The 17,801-nt window shown below is 37.7% G+C and overlaps 1 protein-coding gene across 2 annotated transcripts in view; it reads left to right on the top strand.

Annotated features, from left to right (window-relative positions):
- Nucleotides 1-17,801, top strand: part of aatf (apoptosis antagonizing transcription factor) — a 112,887-nt gene that overhangs the window by 6,170 nt on the left and 88,916 nt on the right. For both annotated transcript variants that reach the window (XM_060847949.1, XM_060847950.1), the window contains exons 2-4: nt 5,351-5,533; nt 6,622-6,933; nt 14,189-14,326. In XM_060847949.1, coding sequence (XP_060703932.1) covers nt 5,351-5,533; nt 6,622-6,933; nt 14,189-14,326 — 633 coding nt within the window. The remainder of the gene's footprint in view (nt 1-5,350; nt 5,534-6,621; nt 6,934-14,188; nt 14,327-17,801) is intronic.

Below are 17,801 nucleotides of genomic sequence, written 5' to 3'. Positions count from 1 at the left end.
TAGAATTAAATAATTATTCCTTTATTATAGTCTTGCAGCTTGTCAACAGGGGAGGTGAGAGTGACAGCCCTTGACATCAAGGCCACATTTGATCCAGAGAACAAAATTGGAATCAGTGGGTCAGGGGCAAATTCTGGGCTGGTTTGAGTCGTACTGAGCACATAGGAAGATGATTGTGGTTGTTGGAGTTTAGTCGTTTCAGCTCCAGGACACCTTTGCAGGAATTCCTCAGGGTAGTCTCATAGGCCCACTGATCTTTGGCTGCTTCGTCAATGACCTTTCTCCATCATATGGCCAGAAGTAGGGATGTTTGTCGATGACTGTACAATGTTCAACCATTTACGAACACCAGTCTGTGTCCAAATACTTGAAAATTTGGACAGTAGTCAGACATGAACTGAAATGTGGCAAGTAACATTTATGCGAGGCAAATACTAGGTAATGATCATCTCCAATAACAGATAATCTAACCATCACCTTGTGTTACCTTTACTGAATCCCGCATTTTGTAAATCCTTGAGGTTGCCATTGACCTCAACTGCATTTGCCATATAAACACCATGGCTACAAGAGCAGGTCAGAGGCCTGGAAATAACTCGCCTCCTGACTCTCTGAAGCCTGATAACCGTCTACAAGACGCAAGTAGAAGTACACCTTCTACAAGACACAAGTACTTGCCACTAACGTGGATGAGTGCAGCTCCAACAACACTCAAGAATGTTGACACCATCCAGGACAAGGCAGTCTACTTGATTGGTGCTAAATTCAAAGCATCCATTCCCTCCTCCACTGAAGATCGGAAGCAGCAGTGTGTACGTTTGGTAAGAAGCACTGTAGAATTTCACCAAAATCCTTGGACAGCACCTTCCACACTCTTGAACACTTCCATCTTGAAGGACAGCAGTTACATGAGAACACCACCACCTGAAGATTCCTCTCCAAACCACACTCCATCCTAAATTGGGAATATTATCACCACTGTTACTGGATTAAAATCCTGGAATTCCCTTTCTAATGGCATTGTGGGTATACCTATAGCACATGGACTGCAGCAGTTGAAGAAGATAGCTCTCCAATTTCTTAGGGGCAATATGTATGGGCAATAAATGCTGGCTAGTTATTGAAGCTCATGACCTGCGAGTGAATTTTTAAAGAAGCATCAGTTTGACCTAAAATTATATTAAACTTGTGTGGTCTTCTGTAGAAGAGTTGGAACTCTATTGTGATAGTGTTTAAATGGATTGTTTGCAGCCAAAGCCAAACTCAATACATGAAATGATAGGTTTATTTTCCACATTATGTATTGATAAAATGTGGAGGAGCAGGCTTCTAATGTGGAAACAAAAATATTCTTTAGCTTGGAGCTTTTTCCCATATCCTGTTAAAAGAAAGGAAAGTAAGTACTTGCCTTTATTTCATGTCTTCATGTCCGACACCCAGATCTCTCTTTGTTTTCATACAGAGAACATATCTCGTAGGGCACATGTACAAAGGAATCTATGATGTACATGGAGTTTCAGAAGACTACTTTGTTAGTGTTTCCAATGTAATCTCTGCTATATTGTAGGGAAACATTCAACTAATATAGAGTCCTAGATATGTATAGCATGGAAACAGACCCTTCGGTCCAACTCATCCATGCCAACCAGATATCCCAACCCAATCTAGTCCCACCTGCCAGCACCTAGCCCATATCCATCCAAACCCTTCCTGTTCCTATACCCATCCAGATGCCTCTTAAATGTTGCAATTGTACTAGCCTCCACCACTTCTGCTGGCAACTCATTCCATACATGTACCACCCTCTGAGTGAAAAAGTTGCCTCTTAGGTCTTTTTTATATCTTTCCCCTCTCACCCTAAACCTATGCCCTCTCGCTCTGGACTCCCCCACGCCAGGGAAAAGACTTTGTCTATTTATCCTATCAGTGCACCTCATGATTTTATAAGCCTTTTATAAGGTCATTCCCTCAGCCTCTGTTGCTCCAGGGAAAACAGCCCTGGCCTATTCAACCTCTCTCTATAGCTCATATATCATCCAATCTTGGCAACATCCTTTTAATCTTTTCTGAACCCTTTCAAGTTTCACAACATCTTTCTGATGGCAATAAGACCAGAATTGCACGCAACTATTGGAATATTGCGTGCAATTCTGGTCTCTTTCCTGTCAGAAAGATGTTGTGAAACTTGAAAGGTTCAGAAAAGATTTCCAAGGATGTTGAATAAGATGGCACAAATAGCAGTGAAAATAATGACTGACTAAATTCTTAGTAGTATTGATTGAGAATAAATAATTATCCAACTCCGAGACAAATGCCTGGCTTTTCTTCACATAGTGTCAGAATATCTTTCATTTCCAGTCAAGAGGATAGTTGAACACATGTTTAATGCCCCTTTGAATGATGTCTCCAGGTGTGACACTCCTTGAGCATTGCACTGGAGTGTCAACTAAAGTTCTGAAAAATAAATTTGAAAAATAATTTCATATCTTTAGCTTACAGTATACTGAGCTCTGTGAAACACTGGTACTGTTCAGTATCATGATGCCTTTCCCAATTTGATCTGGGAAGTAGTTAGTGAGAAGCTCATTTTTGCTGTGTATTAAGGCATGTGTTTGTGTTTATTTTATAATATTTACAGTTCCTGTGAGACAAAGTTAAACATTAAACTAGCTTCAATTCCTTATGAAAATATAGGGCAGTTGGGTCTATGCCAGGTCATAATTCCTAACTGTAATTTCCACTAATGTGATTTTCATGATGGTAGCCCACATTCTCTAGAGGATTTGGAAAGTACTTTCAATAAAGAGATGGGAGGCACTAAAGTGCCCCCTGTGCTAACAATAATGCTGACAAAATGTAACAAATGGAATTTTTATTCTTCCATAAACACAATATTTAATTGCAAGTCTTTTGAGTACTAAATTAATCCTAATCACAACTGATTTTCACCTGTGCTTGTCATTTTTTTCACACTTTCATATTAAACAGCTTAGCATTAAGTGTTTTCCATGTTATTTCACCTTGATCTGTCCCCTGTTGGTGATATGTATGCTTAGTTCTCCTGATGGTAAGATGGGATAGCCAGGGTATACTTTATGGTCTCGTATTGTCCAATACTTTGTTTTAGTGCCTAGAGTAACAAAACAAAGTATCCGTCTGAGGAAAATAGCTCAGCCGAGGAAGAGAACCTTGCTCATTCAATTCACAGCTTTTCTGATTCAATGTTATTTTTGCTGTTTGAATTATTGAAGCTTTCACTCTCTATTTAATTCTAGGCTTTTTTTAAATGAGTTGGAACTATTTCTTTATCATCTGTATTTTGAGGATTTGTAATTTAATCACTTAAAATATTTTCAAATAGAATTGATCGTAGAATACTGTATGTAGTTTGGTGATGAACTGTAATCAGGTGCTAGACAAAATGTCAACTGATTTTATTGCTAAATTTGAAGTAAAGCTGCACATATCTATTAGTGTATTTTGTGATGAAAATAGCTCCCAGTTATCGCATCCTTGGTCTGTTTATACATTTTGCTGCAGTACTTGTAACTTCATACATTAAACACTTCTGCTGTACAGAAGTGTTTAATCATCCTAGGGTGTTATCGTAAATGAAAGGGATTTGTTAATAATTTGACTACTACCAAAAGCATTTTTGCTCTTGTATGCATCTGTAATATGAAATTGGGCTAAAGTAGACTTGTGACCCGATTCTTGACAGTTAACTACATCCTGTTGCAAAGTTTGATATGTTTTAACTTATTGAGATTATTTTAACATGTCTTGCATGCATTGCTTACTCTTGCCTCCTATAAATATACTACGTCGTACCCTAGTTCCTATTCGTACATGATTTACTAGCTCAAATAAAAACAAATGCTGGAAATCAACAAAAAAAGTGATAGAAAAACTGAACAAGTCTTGTAGCATCTGTGGCGAGAGAAGCAGAGTTAACCTTTGAGTCCAATGACTCATTCCAAAGAAGAGTTAATTCTGTTGATGCTGTCTGACCTGAGATTCTCCAGCATTCTGGTTTGATTCTCTCATTCATCCTGCTCCCTTAATTGGTGGTCTTGGTTCACAGGAGCTCCACAGAACAACATTGCATACCTTTTTAAAAATACATTTTGGATATCACTGGTTACGCCAGCATTTATTGCCATCTCTGGCTGCTCAGAACGTAGTTAAGAGTCCACCACTGTGGGTCTGGAGTCACAAAGAGGCCAGTCCTGACTAGGCCAGGCAAGGATGGCAGTTTCCTTCTCTAAAGGGCATTAGTGACAATTTCTGATAATCAGCAATGGATTCATTACACAAGCAATTCCAGATTTGTTTATTGAATTCAAGATCACCATCTGCTGTGGTGGGGTTTGAAACCGGGTCCCCAGGCTAAGGTTAATATTCTAGACTAGCAGTCCAGCTATAATGCCGCTGAGCTATTGTTTCCTATTGTGATGTCACATCACACTAACCATTGTAGACCTTCTGATTGGAATTTTTATTCTGTACTTCAACCAACCACAACCCATCCTGCAAATCATGTTGTTTCTGTTTAGAATTTAGCCATCTACAGTGCCAAAAAGTTACTTTCCCAAACTTTTGGGCAGCTGTTTTATTCCTGACGAAGGGCTTTTGCCCGAAACGTCGATTTTACTGCTCCTCGGATGCTGCCTGAACCGCTGTGCTCTTCCAGCACCACTAATCCAGAATCTGGTTTCCAGCATCTGCAGTCATTGTTTTTACCCATTTTAATAGGTCAGCCCAACAAGTGAGAAATATTCGTGAAACAGGGTCTGAGTTTCAGAATCTGAACTATTTGTGAATTTTCGACTATAGTATAATGCGAGCATCTAGAATAATTGCAATATGCAATTCATTGAAAATCTTTTTTGTTAAACAGATACATACAACTGAAATAACATTTTTAAACAAAAGACATATTGTATCATTTGACTGTTATGTCTAGGGTACTGTTAAAGCTTATTTTAGAGCATGTGCTAAACCAGCTGTTCCCTTCAATTAGCTGGATTGTTAGATATAGTGTTGAAACAAGTGTGTCTGTCCCATGGGCAGAGAATAAGATTGCAAATAAAGCAGCACACAGCTGCATACCACTCAACCCAGCCACTCTGTAAATGTCAACCCTAGTAGGGTGTTAGCAATTTTTAAAAAATAAAAATTACTAAAAATAAATTATAATTGTCACCAGTGCCAATTAAGGAATATTGTGTTTAGAACTGTTTTGTAATGAAAAAGGCTTATAGCTTTAATTAAAATAAATTAAGTTGTTTGAATTCTATCTTACTCTTAAAACTGCATTCTGCAACTAAAGTTTTCTCTTTCTTCGCAGCAACTATTGCTAAAGTCATTGACAGATTCGACGAAGGGGAGGATGAGTCGACGTTTGATAGTAAGCTGCGGAAGTGTGCTTCAGTTTTGCTGTCTGATACAGACAAGAGGTATGCTGGGCAGGCAACCTCTCGAAAGGCACTGCAGGAAGAAACTGGACAGAATTCTGTTTATGGCTCCTCAGGTGGGTGATATATTTTTGCATTTTCTCAGTTTCAGGCTCTACTAATGCCATGTGCCCTTGGAATTTAAATGCATCCCATGTAATGGCTCTGTTTTTCATATTGTATGTGATTTCAGGCTTATAGGTATATGATTTGTTGTCACACATTTATGTCCTTCTCCAGTTTCTAACTTGAGAGAACAAAAGCTTTACAATAGAAATCAAAACTGCAGTCCCCCACACTTCATGATTCAGATGAAATAGCAGTAATATTTTTCTTTGTACATATTCATTCATTTTTAACCATAGATTAATTTCCAAGATGCTTTTTAAATTTTAATTGACCATTTTGGGATTATACAAAAATTTTAAAAGTTGATTTACATATAACCTGTAATGAGTGTAGTATTCATTTGCAAAGTAGTTGACATTTAATTAAGTAGGAAGTGTTGTAATGTTTGTACCTCCTAAAAACCTTCGAATTCTCCACATCAAATTGCTTCAAATTGAGGTTACTACAGTCTGTCTTCTGTACATATTTATTAAATAGTTGCCAGTCACAAGGTTATACAATTCATGCCTTTGCTTTTTGGAAGTTTTCCAGTATATCTTGTTCATGGAAATAAAACTGTTTTCAGGGAAGGCATTGAATCTCCCCGAATTCCACATTGCATACATCTCCTATAACTATTTATCAGTGTTGGTACTGCATTTTTAAACATTTGATGCCATTTGTGAGCATGACATCTCTTCACGTAAGGGCAATGCATTTTGAAATATACAAATGTCGATAATATTCCTTTTAAATTGGGCCAGCTGGATAATTTTATTGTTTTGATTTGAATAGCTGAAAATTAAGTTGTATCAGTGCTAACCGCTCAAGCTGTAGATGGTTGCAATGTAATTTTCAATTTTATTTCAAAATGAAGGAAATTCCAAGAAGGGCATGCAGTATAAGCATTTAGCTGGGGAATTCTGAATTATTTTACATCTACATTTTACCTACAAGGGATGTTTATGATTTATGTATGTTTTCTAAGCAAGCAAACAAAAGCATGAAATCATAAAAATTTAAAACTAGTTTAATCATTTGTGTTCATCATTGTTAGATGATGAAGAAGAAGAAATGTTTGAAGACTTGGAAAGCAGTGAAGATGATGAGGAAGAAGATACCAACAATGACTCATTATGTAATACAATTAAGGGTTTTAAGAAATCCATAGAAGGAATGGATGATGGCGAAAGTGAAAGTGAATTGGAAGAAATAGAGGAGGAGGAGGAGGAAGAGGAAGAAGAAGAAGGTCAGGATGATGACAGGAGTCATGAAGATGTGGAGAAGGACAATGTTACAGTAATGAAGTTCAGTAAGGAAAAAGTAGCTGAAGAGGTGGCGAAGGGGCAATCCGTAAAAAACCAAATAGGTACATTAATTTTAATCTCATGCTACTGATAATGTGTTCAGTGTTGTTTTTAGGAAATAACCATGTTTGGTTCTATGTTAAAAGTATTTATTTTTTGATTTCTTGTTATATTTTCTTTTTCATATGCTACATATTCATTTGGTAGCACAGTTCACAGTTTCTCGTAATCTGTTATTATATGGCCAGTTGATGGGAAGCATTTGTCTTTGGGTGAGATTGATGTTATTCTTTACTGATCTTCTCATCTTCGCTTTCTTTTACCCACCAGCACCAAAACAAATTGCACCTATATATTTCTGCTGCATTCTGTGCAATGTCAGAAAATAACAGGAAATCCCGGGACTTAAATTAGGTTTGTCAATAGTTCTGTTGTGAGAGTTTAGCTTTCTTTTAGTTGAGATAGTCTTTGTAAGCAGGAATTGTTTTTAACAGAACCAAAGATACATGTCTCATGGGCCATGAACACAAACTTTGTGTTCTAAACTTTCAAAATGGTTGTTAACAATTTCTATAGAAGCATAATTTTTAAAGAGATTTCAGTTCCCAGTCACTACTCAAAGGATCACACCTAGATTTCATGTTCTACAACATTTACTGTACTAAAACACAATAAAAATAATGAATGGAAGGCACCCTAATGTAGTAAACTTCCCAAAATGCCAGAATGCTCTGCACCACATTTTCACTCTACAGTGGACTCTCCACAGATTTTCCGTGGGTTTACAGGTGCAAGTAGGTAGTTGTTTCCAGCAGTTTTATTTTCTCTCCCCATTTTGCTAAGATGTAATGTCCAGTGTGAATAAAAAAAGGTATTTCCTTTAGACTTCTGAGAATATTTGTATCTTTCTGTATGCTTAAATTTCCTTAGGTGGTGTTTCTTTGTTGAGAGAAGATGTTCTGACCCACCTTTTGCCTGTTTCTTTCTCTGCTGTTGCCCAGTTTTTCCCTCTGAGACTCTCACTGTCTCTGTGTCTCGGATTTCTGAATCGAAATGCATGCAAAAAAAACAGAAATAGCCTTTTGTTTCTTTATATCCGCTTGTGAGTGCAGGTCCTTAGTTTTCAGTAGAACTTGTCTTGGGTCCCAATCTCCATGACAACCAAGTTACATTGACTTAGTACCAAGCAGAAATAGTAGGTCTCATGTTCCATTTTACGTTGTATTAAATCAGACAGTTTAAAACATAATTAACTAATAAACTCATAGTCATAGCATGATTCGCACCCTTAAGTGGAGATTAGTTTAAATAGTAATTTGATAGGACAGAGCTTGATTATTGCTGAAAAAGACACATTTAGTGGAAGCTGTTCTTTGCAGACTGAAAAAATGACCATGCAATATGACCGTTTCAACAGAACAAAATAGCTGACAGCTATTCTTTGGCTCATTCCTCAGAGCGATAACTTGACCGATCAGAGCCAACTGTCTGATTTAAAATTTAGTTGAGTCTAGCTGAGTTCAATTTAGCTTACTGTAAGTCATCCTCTAACTGGTCCATTCTATGTAGTATGCCTCCACTAGTCTGAGCTCGCCAGTCAGCACACCCCTCTCATACAGTTTATGTCTTACTTCCCCTTTTAATATTCTTCTGAATTATCCTGATGAGTGTAAAGTGAAAAACTTTGGCAAAATGTCATTTTTTTTTTAAGCAATACTCGAGAACTTTTTTTATCTTGTATTTCCTGCATGAATATTAACTAAATTGCAATTTTTTTATATTAAATTTAGTTATGATGTTTCTTTATATTCAGGTAAACCCAACTTTGTTTTCTTTTGGTAGGAATTGCTTGTGATGTCTTTGTGATGAGCCTCTTGTTGAAGTATGTCTGATGTTAGCAGACTTTGGACAGTTTTGCTTTTCCATGAGCAACAGAATAGAAATATTGAAAATTAGCTCTTTGCTCTTCTGTAAAATTTCATTCATAAGTTCTACTCTTGAAGTACAATTGCAAAGTGATTTTATTAACTATTTCTCACCTGTTGAGTCACCTGTTGCCATTTTGACTCCTCCACAATCATACTTTAAAGTAGAATTGTCTCGCTTGGTAACATAACTTCACATTTCCTATCTTTAGCACTCAACCTTTTATTTAAAAGGAGGATAAAGAACTCACAAAAATGCAAAAGATTCTACAGTCAGGATATCTGAAGTCTGTCACTTAATGAACTTACAAGTATTTACTTAAGATTAATTGACTTGTACTATTCCAATGTTTACTTAATGGTAAATAGATTTTGGAAACCTTAATGGAGCTCATACTACATCTATAATTATTCCACATTTTATAAGTTTGTTCCTTACTTGTTACAAGTAATTAAGAAGTGGGCTGAATTTTCAAGGAGGTAGGAAGACTCTACAAACAACTGAAATGGCAGACAGAACCCATACACAGTAGTCCTCTCATGTATTCCAGTATTCCAATATTCCAAATTGTTGTTATTTATTTGCAGAATATGGTGTCACTAGCTAGGCCAATATTTATTACCCAGAGGGCATTTAAGAGTCAACTGTATTGCTGTGGAGCTGGAGTCCTGTGTAGGCTGGAGTAGATCAGGACACCAGATATCCTTCCTGAAAGGATGTTAGTTTTTACAATTGACAGTGGCTAAATGATTGTCAGTCAGGATAGCAATTTTATTCCAGAATTTTATATTACTGGATTCAAATTTTGCTAACTTCCATGGTGGTATTCAAACACATGTGCCCAGAATATTAATCCAAGGTTCTGAATTACCAGTCCAGCGACCCTCCCACATGTCACCGTCTTCCACAAGCAAGAGGAAGGGGGCAGGGCTTAATATACACCAGTAGATAACCCAAACTAAGTAGGTCAATGTGCAGCCTAGTGCTGAGTTCAACTCCATTGTAGCTGGGTTCATGAAGGGGAACTTTTTTATGTAAATGCTGTGTTGGACAGTTGGTTAGTTTATTTAAAATCATATGTTCACAATGCTCCTGAGATGTGTGTATGGTACTTAATGGATGGGTGGCTGTGAAGGGGTCAAAAGGAGCATGGGAGGTATGTTGGGGTCTTGGATTGGCATGGGGTGAGTAGCAAACTAGGGTTGGCAAGAGGGATGAAAGGTCTTTTGGCTATAGAGTCATAGAGGTATACAGCACAAAAACAGACCCTTTGGTCCAAGTCATCCATGCTGACCAGATATCCTAAATTAATCCAGTCCCATTTGCCAGCATTTGACACACATGCCTCTAAACTCTCTCTCTTCATATACCTATCCAGATGTCTTTTTAATGTTGTAATTGGACCTATCTTCACCACTTCCTCTGGCAGTTCATTCCATACATAAACCTATGCCCTCTAGTTCTGAACTCCCTCACCCCAGGGAAAAGATTTTGAATATTTGCCCTATCCATGCACCTCATGATTTTATAAATCTCTATAAGGTCACCTCTCAGCCTCTGACGCTCCAGGGAAAACAGCCCTAGCCTATAAAATAGATTACATTTTTGGCAGGCACCTCAGAGTTCAATATAGAGCTATAAAAAGTCGGGTTGTACCACTGGCAAACTCCACCTAATCACACAACATGGGACACCTTTACTCATTAACTTGGAACTACATATAATTAAGCAGAAGAATCTCATCACATTTTCGCAGTTAACTTGATTGCTTTTTCCTCCTTTCCGAACTCAAAGCACAAAATCAATGAAGTACAGTTCTACAGTCATTGTCCACCATTTTTTCAATGGTACTTTTGATGTGCGTATCTAGATATGGGTCGAGTGTGATACTGGAAAAGCACAGCAGGTCAGGCAGTATCCAAGGAGCAGGAGAATCGGCATGTTGGGCATAAGCCCTTTATCAGGAATGAGCTCATTCTGTGTGCTTTTCCAGCATCACACTCTCGACTCTGATCTCCAGCATCTGCAGTCCTCACTTTCTCCTTGCTCCTATAGAGCAAATTATTTGGTACTGGAAGGCTTCACTTCCACATCACAGCCAATGTTTTCACATGACTTTGTCAGCATCAGCAGACTGTGAACAGAGCAGGACAAGTTTAGTTCATTTTCCTTCCTTTAGCCAGCTATAGCATCCCTGCCACCAGTTTAATTGCAGTTTCAGCAAGTGAAGATGAAGAGCTAGAACATAGCATGCAGTGTCATGCAAAACAGGTGGTATCAATCCAGCCATCCATTCTAAACAGCACCTGATGTTATTTCAGTTACTGAGATGGATGTTTACCCAACTTTCAGTTCAGTACCACTGAATACAATGTCCTTGAGAGGTCTTTTGCAGAGCAGGTAGTGTCCCTACCTGTAAGCCAGAAGGCCTAGTTTAAAGTCCAACTTATACCAGAGTTTTGCAATTTCATATCAACAATGGCCCTGTAAGCTGGGCCTTTGGAGGCAGTAAAGTTGCTATTTCTTGAGGGTTTTCAGGAAATAAAAAATGGAGTAATTTTTTAAAAATCTTTTAATTTCAAGTCATCCAATTGGTGGCCTCTCATTCAAATCAACCAGGAACGGTGAAATGTTTTGCAGGCACTTTATCCTGAAACAACTCCACTCAGGCCTGTTTCCCATTACCGAGTCACCCTTTATTTACACGTGGAAAGTCCTTGATACTGATCCGACACCAGAGTGAGCAGAAGCTCTGACAGTCCTGTAGTGTCAGTCAGGGCGCCTTGATTGGAGCTGTTAGAATAAGTTCACTGATTGAACTAAGTTATGAGGTCCACCTGACTGACCTTATTACAATCACTATATATCCAATTAGACCATAAGACAAAGGAGCAGAAAATAGCCCATTCAGCCTATCGAGTCTGTTCCACCATTCAATCATGGCTGATAAGTTTCTCAATCCCATTCTCCCACCTTCTCCCCATAACCATTGATCCCCTTGATATCCAAGAACCTATCTATCTCAGGCTTAAATATACAGAATGACCTCGCCTCCACAGTCTCCTTTGGGAATGAATTCCATAGATTCGCCACTCTGTGGCTGAAGACGTTTCTCTTTATCTCTGTTCTATTAGGTCTTCCGTTTACTCTAAGGCTGTGTCCTCGAGTCCTAGTCTCCCCTACCATTGGAAACATTCAGCAATTCAGCAGATCGTATATTGAAAATACTAATGAAAAATTAGAACTTCAGGTGAATGACCTCATTACCTATTAAAGAATCAAGGAATCTAGTGGATGCAGTGTTTCAGTTCTTCTTCTAAATCAAGCTGACACATATTATTAAATTAAATTTAAATGTCATATTTTACAACAAGGATGATGAATGTGGCTCAAAGACACAGAATGATTCCGTTCTTCAACTTCCAAACTCAAACCACCCATTTGAATAAGAAGCACACATTTTCTTTCGATTGACTTAAAAATACAGAATCTTTTACAAAACTACCTGTGCATTTATGTAATAAAGTGTTCATTTCAAATTAATGTTCCAGGTAAATGAATATCAATCTACAATATAAATAATTGAGTCTATTGTTTGATACAGGCTAAGAAGAATAGTTAGCTGTATAGTACACAATCCAGATCTAATATTTATCATCAGTATAATTTTACTGCTGGATTTTGCCTCAGATGTGAACAGATTAATCAGCTACTTGAGTACTGGATTTTCAATGTGAACTTGTGTTATCCAGCTGATGGTAATACTGGACAAATCAAAATCCTGGAATGAAACCTGGCTTAACAAACCATAAGTTATGCTTTTGAAACTTGTTTAACATGGTGATCAATTATTGAACATATTCACACGAGGCTACTAATGTACTTTTAATAAAAGAACATGAGAAGGATAAAGCAAAACACAGGAAAGATCTCCTCATAAGCAGCACAAAGATAAATTGAACCATTTTTCCCAGGAATATCCTTTTCCAGTGAATCATTCCTACCTTCACTCTTCAATTTCTTACCTAATTGGTAAAGTTGTAAAAATTAAGTTTTTTGCTAACTTTCAACACATTCACCACGTGACTTTCTTAATCCCTTCCGTTGACATGCAGATGCAAGCTAATTTATTGACTATTCTCACTGGATTGTAAGTTGCCTGCTTCTGGCCTCTTTCCTTTTGTTGTAGAAACTCAATTTAGTGAACACAGGACTGAGGCAGGACTTCTAACTAACTCGTGTAAGCACTTATTGCTCCCTTGCATTCCCCCCATAAAAAAAAATCTGCTTGAGTTCGAGAGGTCTGACTCAGTCTTGTCAGTGAAGATTGGACCTACAGAGCCCTTTTAAGCCAGGGTCTGTTCTTGATTCATGTTGACAACCTAGGTAGCTCAAATTTGGCTAGCCTATAAAATCCATGCATGTTTCCTTTCAGCTAAATGTGAATTTCTGTGTAATCCTTACTTAAAATGTTGAGCAATTTTATAAGAATGCAAGATACCAAGTCAAAATGTTTGTGTGTTTTTAGTGTTGTGCAAACTTTCATGTGATAGTAATTATACTTTGTCATTTTTAAAATAGGCCAATTAACACGTTAACAGAAAAGTAACCATTCTTTAAAATGGTCTAATTTTTCTGTCCTTATAAAACAGCATCTCTAATAATTGAGCACGCACAATACTGCTAATTAATTAAAAGCAATATGTCTGTGCATGCATATATTGTTAATGCTAAGCAGTCGGATTTTATCTTTTTCTCTTAATCCTATCTTCCTTTCTTTTTCTGTTTTTATTGTTTTCTGGATATGATCTTGCTTTGAATGTAATGTTCTAGCTGAATCTTCCTGGTTTAGGTCCTGTGCTACCATTAAAGCTCTTTAATCTAAGAGGCTAGAGAGATGTGCAATTGCTTGATGTGTTTACATAGGTTTTAAATTCTCTATTGAAGGTGCAGCATAGAAATGGATTTCCAGTCACCAGTAACATTAATTCTCTAGATGGTATCCCATGTTGCAGGACTGGCTGATGATTCTACTGACACTTCTTGGGCCACAGAATTGAAACAATGGGATGGCTCACTCAGGTTACAGTTTAGGCTGGGATAAAGAATGTGTCCTGAGGTCTAATGTATTAGTACATTATGTTAATATAGCTACTTCTATTGCTTGACTGCCTAAAACATAAAATAAGTTAGGTTACAATAACCTGGCAGGCATTTTGGAGTTATACAGTTGAAGTCAGCAATTTGAATTTTTTATAATTGCCCCACCTTTTAATCTCTTTTTCCCCATGCATAATAACTCATTAGTTTTGCACCCACCTATTTGTTGCTTAAATATTTACCAGGCAAAAGCAGGGTGATCTCAAATAATCTGATTTCTCTGTTTTGAAGCATTGTGGGATCAACTACTTGAAGGGCGAATCCGACTACAGAAAGCTCTTGTGACTGCCAATCAGCTTCCACAGCCAGATTCCTTACCTACTTTCAAAAAAGAAGGTGGACCAGAATTTTCAACTGCTTTGAATGACAGTAAGTTCTGTTTATTTGTATAGCTTATGTTGATAATTTTCATGTTTGACAACCCACAGGCAGAAATTTCAGTACTTGTTGATATTGATTCCAACACTGGGGATTTGCTGGCAAGTAAAATGACCAGAGACATTTTTAGGTTCCCTAATCAAAAACTACAACCAGACTGGAATTAACTGTTTGCACTGCATATTCCTTTCTTCTGCTGTTGCTTGCCTTTGCATCAGTGTGATCTTTGTAGTTTTGCAGCAGTCCATCTTTTTATGGAATGCCAAATCTTTCACTCATTATTTTTGATGTTATAGTTGAAGTCTCATTTGAGGCATATTTTTTAAAGGACACTTGTTGATATTTCATGCTGTCTTAGATTAGATTAGATTAGATTACTTACAGTGTGGAAACAGGCCCTTCGGCCCAACAAGTCCACACCGACCCGCCGAAGCGCAACCCACCCATACCCCTACCCCTACATATACCCCTTACCTAACACTATGGGCAATTTAACATGGCCAATTCACCTGACCCACACATCTTTGGACTGTGGGAGGAAACCGGAGCACCCGGAGGAAACCCACGCAGACACGGGGAGAACGTGCAAACTCCACACAGTCAGTCGCCTGAGGTGGGAATTGAACCCAGGTCCCTGGCGCTGTGAGGCAGCAGTGCTAACCACTGTGCCACCGTGCCGTCTTGTCTGTGTTACACATCTTCCACAGCTAAGAAAACAATTTGGAGATCTAATGCAGGGCCATCAAAGGTTCACGAGAGAAGCAAAGTGAAAGTACCTTGTTTGCCCTTTAACTAAGGTACACAACATGTAAAAGTTTAAAAAAAATCTAAGCATCAATAATTCTAGGTAATAGTGATTTTGATTAATTGGTATTTGAAACAAATAACTAATTTTGCAAATCAAGGTCCAAATGGCTTGCGCCTGGGAAGAAGAGGAAGTGAAGATAGTGATAGATATCGGTAAGCACTTTCAGTTGTCCCCAGATATGGGTGACATGCCAGAGAATCGGAGAGTAACAAATGTGATGCCCTTACTCGAGAAAAGGTTTAAAGATGTTATTAGTGACTAAGGCTGGTCAATTCAACACCAGGAAGGGGACACTCAATTGGTTGAAGCATATTGCTTCACATTGCCAGTGCTGCAGGTTCATTCCCTGGAGCAGTTGAAATTATTCTTGGGGCCTGCTGCCTAGTTTTTGTTCTAGTGAAGGGCATGGGAAGAGAGGTATTGAGGCTTACAAAGCAAAAGGATATAGTTGCAATGTTACTCAACTATTTAGATAATGATACCCAGAGTGGGACAACTAGGGGACAGAATACTGACTTGATGTTGGATCCATATAGCTGGAAGTAAGAAATTATGAGGGATGTAAACATTGCGGGGAGGAGCCTAACAGCAGTAGCTGTCCTGTTGGACAGAGAATTAATCAAGAGATAGCGAAGGCATGTAAGATAAAAAGGCAGTACATTCATTATGGGTGACATTAATCTTCATGTAGGTTAGGAAAATCAAATTGGCAGAGGTGGCCACTGGGAAGAAATCAGTGCATTTGGGACAGTTTCCTCAAACAATATGTTATGGATCCAAACTGGGATCAGGCTGTTCTGGATCTGGTAATGTGTGATGAAACTGGTTAATAAGTGATGACAAAATAAAAGATCCCCTAGGGAATAGTGATTGTAAAATTTACCATTCAGTATCAGAGAGAAAAACCTGAATTGGAAAAAACTGTGCTAAACTTAAGTGAGGGTAATTACATGGGGATGAAGCCAGTGTTGGAATGGATTGGTAAAGCAGTTTAGCAGAGAAGTGTGTTGAAGAACAATGGCAGACATTTAAGAAAATAACTCATAACTCACTGCAACAATATATCCCATGAGGAAGCAGGATTCAAGGAAGGTGATGAACCAACTATGGTTATCAAAGGAGTTAAAGATTGTTCTTTCAATTTGCTACTATGTGGCAAAGTTTACAACTAGGTAATTGACAAAGTTTTAAAAGTCAACAAAAGATGACCAGAAAATATAGAGGGACAAAATAAACTGAAGGTAAGCCAATAAGTAAAATCAAAATGGACAGGAAATTTCTTTAAAAATATAAAAAAGGAGACCCAAATGAAAATAAATCCCTTAGAGAGTGAGGTTGATAAAATTAATACAGAATCAGGAAATCATAGTGTAGTTGAATAAATACTTTGATTTGTCTTCACAGTAGAGGGTATTAATAGCATTCCAATATTATTTATAGGACAAAATTGGGGAGGTTATGCTGAATCCAAAAATACTTTGTTTGCGTAACAACTAGAATATTATGTCCAGTTCTGATACCACACTTCAGGAAGAATGTGAAGATGCAGAAGACCTTTATGAAAATGATTCCAGGTATGAAGGATTTGAGATAGATGGTTATGTTGGAGGAGATGGGGTGTTTATTTTTCTTGTAGCAAAGGAATTTGAGGGAGATATGAGAGAGGTAGGCAAGATTAATACAGGTTTAGGTAATGTAGACAAAGAAGTTGTTTCTGTCAGCAGATTGTACAAGGACTGAGGGGGCACAATTTTTGGGCAAGAGATGTGAGAGGTCAAGGAAGAACTCTTTCACTCAGCAAACGCTCATAATGTATAATCTGCTGCCTATGATGGCAGTTAGCACAGAGACACTGAATTCAAAACAGAATGTCCTGAGCACTTAGTTGCAGGACTTCAGGGTTAGAGCAAGGAATCCAAGACTTGTTTAAATGATTTACAGAGAAACAACATGGACTTCATAGGTCATTATTTCTCAAAGCATTAAGCAGATTGTGTATACAGCAAAGCAGCTAAACAAACATTAACATCGAAAGATTCTGAATACTCTTGTAAACCACATTTATTATGTACTGTGCTATACTACCTTCACAGTAAATATACTTTATATTTTCATTTGTGCCCTTTCTTTTTGAGTTAACATGACTCCAGCGCAGCCCGATGATGTAGCAGAGCAGTGATTCCGTGTTTGAGTTTTACAATATATTTGTTTAATGCAAAAGTAGAACTTTAGAAGCTTGACATTTTGAGTTATTTACTTATTATATTGAATAAAGGTTATTGGAAGGGTCAAACTGCACAATAATTATTTGACCTTATTTGTAAAATGCATGTTGTTAACTTATTTAATGAGTTACATTACAGGCTGTGGAAAGTGCCATGTTTCATTACCGGTCAGGAATGCAATATCATTACAGAGGTATGGCGGAATAAGCAGTTGGTGCGTTGACTCGTCAAATTAGTCAACTGTGTCCAATAATAAAAAACAGCATGCACTGCAACTGGATGTGTATTGTGAGGTAAACTGTTGCTGTATAATTGACAGCTTAGTGACTAAATTGCCAAATGGTGATATGAAAAGCCATTTCTGTAACAATATCATTTGACATGCTATGAACTGGCCTATTTTACACCTGGGGCCACCTTTAATGCCTTTCTG

The sequence above is a fragment of the Hemiscyllium ocellatum genome, chromosome 31 (genome assembly GCF_020745735.1).
Source record: "Hemiscyllium ocellatum isolate sHemOce1 chromosome 31, sHemOce1.pat.X.cur, whole genome shotgun sequence".
NCBI classification, from domain to species: Eukaryota; Metazoa; Chordata; class Chondrichthyes; order Orectolobiformes; family Hemiscylliidae; genus Hemiscyllium; species Hemiscyllium ocellatum.
The sequence above is the reverse complement of the archived record's forward strand: the minus strand, read 5'-3'. Positions and strand labels throughout refer to the sequence as shown.